Source organism: Etheostoma spectabile, chromosome 18, assembly GCF_008692095.1.
Source record: "Etheostoma spectabile isolate EspeVRDwgs_2016 chromosome 18, UIUC_Espe_1.0, whole genome shotgun sequence".
Lineage (NCBI taxonomy): Eukaryota > Metazoa > Chordata > Actinopteri > Perciformes > Percidae > Etheostoma > Etheostoma spectabile.
In genome coordinates, this window is record NC_045750.1 from 2,666,996 (window position 1) to 2,673,573 (window position 6,578).

Sequence of the window (6,578 nt, forward strand, 5' to 3'; positions counted from 1 at the left end):
CACAGTCATTCACCCAGATTCAAATCCAAAAGCCACATTTGTTTGATTAGCTTAGTGGTTTAACTACTTTCTGTTTCTTTTATTAAAGAGTCCACCTCCAACTGCCATCACTCTACTAAGTGGGTCATCCCCACTTTGGCCACTCGCCCTCTTCTCTACACATTACACACTTATCACTATAACACACATATTGCACTATGACTTGTTGCACCTTGCATCACACTCCATGTGTACTGGTCTTGATAATATGTCTTATTTTATGTTGACATGTGCCTATATGTATACAGTGTATGTATGGGTCTACTATACTACTATGTATAGTACTATACTATATACTACTACATGTCTACTTGTTAACACCTACGTCTAATGTTTGTGAATGTAAGTATACTAAGTCAATAAATCGGATTCTGGTTTTTCTTGTTTTTGTTTCTTTGTCTCAACCGGCATCCACACAGGCCCTCTCTCTCCTTCGCAGTTTGGGCCACTGGGATTCTTTTAACTTCTTATGGTAATAAAGAACTATAATTTACCAAAAACACAGAGGTTTATGTTGCTTCCCTTTACCCTAACGAGCTGGGTCGTAACAAAAGCCACAAAACAGGAACTTTCTGATTTGTTTTGTTTTCCTGTCTTCATGACTTTTGGTTTTTCCAATCACCAAAATCATTTAGTTGACAAATAAATATAAGGACCAATGTGTACAATGAGGATAGTAACTCCTGGGTCTTATCTTTGTACTTTGACTCTCTAGTCTACTGCATATTTTATTAAGTAAATAAAATGCAAAATAATAAAAAGACACTGAACACAAGCAGTAAAAACAATCTGTGTCTCTTTACACAAGCTCCCACGTTAGGAAGAGAAATTAAAGATGAACAACATGACTGTTTCCCAAACTGTCCGCTGTAATTACTTCGGCACATTCCTTGATTCTACAATAATCCGACATACTTATCCTAGTTGTGTGGACACAGTTTTCCTATGTAATGAGCGATTATTATTATTATTATTATTCCAGGTGTGCTCACTTTTGGTAAAGTTGTAGAGATCAGGGGTCTTCAACCTTTTTCAGGGCCAAGGACCTCTTAACTTAAAGAGAGTCGGATCAGGGACCCCCTACTACATATTGTACAAAATGAAGTTGCATATTAAACTGGGCTAACAATACCGTCTAGGGCGGCCTAAAACCAGGAACCCTTAGGGGTCCCAGACCAGCGATCTCCCTTAACACTGGACCGATGTGAAATATTGTTGCTCCAATCAGCCACTTAGACACAAAAACATAGGAAAACAGGGTTGAAAAACATTTCCATTCAAGCATAACTTTAAATGTGAAGTGGTTGCAGTGAGTGAAGCGGTCATCATAACCATTAGTAAACAAGGAAAACCCTGATTGCCCAACCAATAGGGGTGTGACGAGACGCTTACTCCACGAGACGAGACACATCACGAGATTGGGTTCACGAGAACGAGACGAGACGAGATTTTTTAAAAAAATTTAAAGAAATCATCGATGAAATATGAATGGAAAATAGTTTTTTATTCAACTGAAAAATCACCAATGCAAAACAATTTAGGTGCATTTTGAAATCAACATTAATGATGAATGTTATTTAACTTTTTTTTTTACTATTTAATGAATATATGCAGTAAAGGACGTGCTAACACTGCAAATGTTTTGTATAAACTCTACCAACTGGCTTCTGCCCTATACAATTTCACACGAGAAATCTAACTCCTTTCCACAAACCGAACATAAAAAATAAACCGTATAAATAAAATAAATGTGTAAATAACAGAAAAATAACAATTTAAATGCAAACAGTAAGTGTATCAATAACCAAGTACTGCTCTCTCAAAACTACAAGTGCAAACAGAAACAATTTTTCATCATATGGCCTCACGAGACAACTTTTCACCTCGACGAGAAATCTCGTCACGTTTTAATCTCGCGAGATCTCGTACAACGAGATCTCGTCACACCCTTACCAACCAATCATACTTGTCCACTGTCTAGCTGTACTCCACTGTACAACGCTGCAGAAACAGAGGGAACTCCACAGTACAATGGATTTCCCCTCGAACTAAAGAAGCAGACTCGTGCTACAAAGCCCAGTAACAATAGAATAAAGCAGAAATGTGCTTGCACGGTAACTTAAACTTGGAAAAGACTCCCTCGGGGGGAGGATTAAGTGGCAAGGCGTTCTCTTAAGCATGTTTAATAAGTCTACCAATGTCTGGCTAAGCTGCTGATTAATGGGGGGCTGGGGGGGGGGGGGGGGGGGGGGGGGGGGGGGGGGGGGGCAATGCTGCCGGGATTGATGGTTACAGTTTTCCTACGGCATCATCGCAGTGCAGTGAATGTAGTAGTTTTCAGTTTGCTTAAGAAAATGCAGAGCTGTAAAGCTGGAAAAGGCAATTTTCATTTTCCATCATTATATAAAAACATCCCATTATAGACTTTCAACCTATTGTAATTCAAGAGGACAAAACTAGACTCTAGACTTTATATATTTGGTTATTATAGACTTCTGATGAATGAGAGTTTGATGGGAATGGGATTTGTTTTGCAGGTAACACACATACTTTTGTCTTGTTAAATATTAAAACAGTTTGCATAAGAATGCAATATTATAATGGTTACACTTTCCTAAGATAACATGGGAGCCAATGATCTGTCCTTGTCTGGAGGACATGTCTCCCAGACTGAGATAGAGGACATCTCCTTTATTAAGACTGAATCCCACTTCATATTACATTCCACTTTTCTATTACAAAAGCTGTAGAAAGCATATTCATCAGTCATTTCTGTACTATTCTGTAGTGCTGAAACTGGCTCCTTGTCGTGTTCCGCCAGTAAAAATGAACTTTAAGGACAACAAGTGGTCTCTGTCTATTTATTGATAATGTAATTATTCCAAAACAAAACATGGTATTGAATAAATTTGAATTTTGAACCGATAAAGCCGCAATAAGAAAAGTCAGTGGTTTATTAAAATGTTATTCCAATGCATCCTGTGGGAAACATGTCAGAACCATCTTGTCTCTGTTTTTAGACATGGTTATAAATAATATGAAATGGGCAGTGAGGGCCATCTAGAGTGACTTCACAGACACTTCCTTATTCCTGGATTCTAAATCCTCAAAGTGGTTTAACATGAAAGTACAGACCGCACACTCAGTAGAGAGAGAAGAGGACATGAAACTACTGTAAAGCACTGTATTGTTTCTATGAGCTCTTCTCTGCTCTTTATATCTCAAAGAAAAAGAAAGCAGTAAAATCCCAACATCCATCATTATCACTCTCCCTTCATCGGTGTACTGACCCGGTCCATATGATGAAGTCCTGGGGCTGTGTGAGCGGCGCCATGTGAGCGAAGGCTGACTGGATGAGGCGGTACGGAGAGTCACACAGGAAGTCCCCGAACACGCCAGCGTGTGTGGCGGGGGCTCCTTTGGAGGAGTAGCACACCTTGGTGGGGTCTGGGGCCAGGTGGTAGGTGGGGTCCAGGTGGAGGTCCGTGATGTGCCAGAACCTGCCTGTACAAATAGAGTGACAGTGAGCAAGAAGACGAAAGCCTAAAATATACTTTTTTAGAAATGACAACACATAGAATCCATCATATATAGGTGCCTGGGTTATTGTTGACCAAAGACATGCAATTGAGGGTTAAAAATGTGTCTCAATTCCATATTTATAGGCTTTTATCTAATGTATTATAGGGGTGTTCACCTCTTTTTGTTTGTTGTGCCTATTATGAGTTCTCCTTGTTTTAGTTTTGTGACTGTTTGACTGTTTTATGCTAGGTTATGAAACCTGTTTTGCAACTGAAGTTAAAAAAAAACATCAGTAGCCCCATTAAATGTAGCCTATGTGAGGAGTTTGCAATTCGGACCAAACTCCGTTTAAAAATCTGTCAATTGATATGTTTCTGATTACGTGTAAACAAAATGTTACTTTCACAGCCATATTAAACAATTAACATACATCCACAATGTCTTAGGGTTAATTCGGCGAGCAGGTCATCCACCAAGCAGCACTGAACATAACAACACATCGACATTTATTTGTTGAATAACTGAACCCCCAACCGCACGTTTCATATCGTTCAATCCACTTAAACCAGAAGTGTTGACTCACGCTGTGTTTTTAAGTCCGTGTAGTTATGTGAATTGCGACAAGAGGCAGAAATAAATAAGTAAATAACAGAAATAAACAGGCAGAGTTCCACCTCGGTTCGTATTGCCAAGGCGTCCACTCACCTGTGGCCGCCGACAGGTGAGCCCTCCCGGTGGGGGCCGCCGCCAGACGAGCCGCGCCGCACAGCAGCACCACGAGACACACAGGCTGGACCATCATCGGGTTAAAAAACGACATCAGTGTGCATCATATGGACTAATGGAAACTAAATTAGCCGACCTTGGTAGTTCATTCTCCTCCGAAATAACCAGGAAGTGCAGTGGTCATGTGACTTCCTCTGTTTTGGAGGAACTGGAAAACAGAAGTACAGTGTGATGTGGACAGTTGATAACACTCATACATACTTTCACTTGAATCACATTTCCTTAGCAGGACTTTTTCTTTGTGGACGTTTTTAAAGTGTGATATTGCTACTTTTAATGAATTAAATGATCTGAATAGAAGAAGGCACGTAGTATTATGCAGGATTCTAGTCATCCTGCACACAACCTCTTCTCCCACCTTCCATCAGGGAGACGGTTGCAGAGTATCCCAACGCGCACATCACGTTTTAGGGATAGTTTTTATCCTCAGGTAATCAGGTTGTTGAATGATAGCGCAGCAGGAAGGAGGGCTGGGGTCTGTGTTTAGTCACTTAGCCACTGTTTATTTTGGTGGTTAAATGGTTTTATGTTTTTAACCTATATTATTGTTATTGATTGTTACTGTTGACTGGTGCTGAGAGAGTGCAATAGGGCATACTGTATTTCATTGCTGTGGTACTTGTACTAAAGTGCATATGACTATAAATTTTGAACTTTGAACTTTGAAGACAAACTCCTACTAAACTGATGGGGGGGGGGTACTCTTCGTGGCTGAACACCCACCCATTCTTTTTGGCTTATGACCCCTTGATATCAAGGGTCGACGTGTGGCCCCTTGTCACAGGTTATAGATTAGTGTGGACATGGACATAACTTATTGGATTGTTTCATTTTGAAGATTCTAGGAGGCCAAAGAGGTAACCAGCCAATAGAAAAACAGGAGAAAAAAATCTAACACACATGATGATAATAATTTTGTGCAACATAAATCTTCTTTTCCGTCCGTTTAGTTATGCACCCTCTAATTTATCTTGGCACCTAAAGGGTCAGTTCCCCCAAAATGGCCTTTATAGGAAGCAAGTGTTCTTTGAGTGGACAATGTAATGTTGATAGTTGTTTTGACTCATAGTATCAAGTTAAAACAATAAACGATCATCAATTAAAATGTTCTATAACTTAACTTTGTGAGTTTAAACACCACTATTCTTAACGTTTGGTTTACTCATATTTTTTAAGGCAGCAATTAAACTTCATTTTTTTAAGTAGAACCCCCTTGGTACTTTTTTACAGTGGGTGCAAGCAGTTTTGGTTTCATATATTTAAATATTTCTCTCAGTTTCGTCCCTGTACATTGAAGGTGAATAATGATAACAATGTATTGTGATCACAATAATGCTTTAAAAAGAAATTCAGCAGGAATATCTTTTTCCAAAATCAGTGGCCCTTTTGCCCTTTATAATCCACAGGCAACGCTGTCAACAGACTTAATGGCTACTGCTCCTTTGGTAGAAAGTAGTTTAAAATAAATACAAAACTTCAATTGACGTCTGTGGCTTTTTCATTATGGAAATCTGGGCAGGTTAAACCAAAGGCTGGATACAAATAGATGTGAGTGATAAGATATTCTTAGGTACACAGATCCTTCAGTTACAGCAATCAAATACATGTACTATGAAGTAACTCTCTATCGAGGATTGACGAGTCATTTGAGGCCTTAAAATCAGATACAACACTTGGATTCGAGTCAGAATGTGAGTCTGATGCTGCTCCACTGGGCTGTGATTACGGGGCCTGTTTCAACCAAAACTGTTTCTGCACTCACTTGGTTAGACCTGAAACCAATCAGAGCAACGAGTATGTGATGTATGTGGAACTTTTGCCAAAACCAGTAAGAAGGACGGCAAAAACATCTGACAAATGCCTCGCTCGCGGTTCTCTGTTCCTCTTTTAAAAAGAATGCGCTGTGCGAGCGTCCTTTGTTGTACACATATTCAACCCAAGCGCTCACTGGTGACGTGGTTGATTTAGTTACTGTTGATCATCTGTCCATCATCGTATGAAGCCTGGTTGGAGCAGAGCTGCTCCACAACGGATCAAGTCCAGACCGAATTTCCCGACCTCAAATGTTGTGGGCGGGGCTACGTTGGTGGCATCAGGGCTGGCAAGTCCTCCGACTTGGTCTCAGAAAATAGTCTCACTAAGCCACCAGGTTTGAAGCTGGGGTGGGAACTTATGTGGGAATTCTTTTGTAAATTAGATAGATAGATGTTTATTGATCCCAAGAAAAATTG

General features: G+C 39.9%; 1 protein-coding gene across 1 annotated transcript in view; it reads right to left on the reverse strand.

The window, feature by feature from the left end:
* smpdl3a (sphingomyelin phosphodiesterase acid like 3A) overlaps window positions 1-4,495 on the reverse strand; it is an 11,486-nt gene extending 6,991 nt beyond the window's left edge. The window contains exons 1-2 of the mRNA XM_032542755.1: window positions 4,267-4,495; window positions 3,330-3,543 (exon numbers count right to left, since the gene is read on the reverse strand). Coding sequence (XP_032398646.1) covers window positions 3,330-3,543; window positions 4,267-4,381 — 329 coding nt within the window. The 5' untranslated portion in view covers window positions 4,382-4,495. The remainder of the gene's footprint in view (window positions 1-3,329; window positions 3,544-4,266) is intronic.
* Window positions 4,496-6,578: the final 2,083 nt, after the last annotated feature.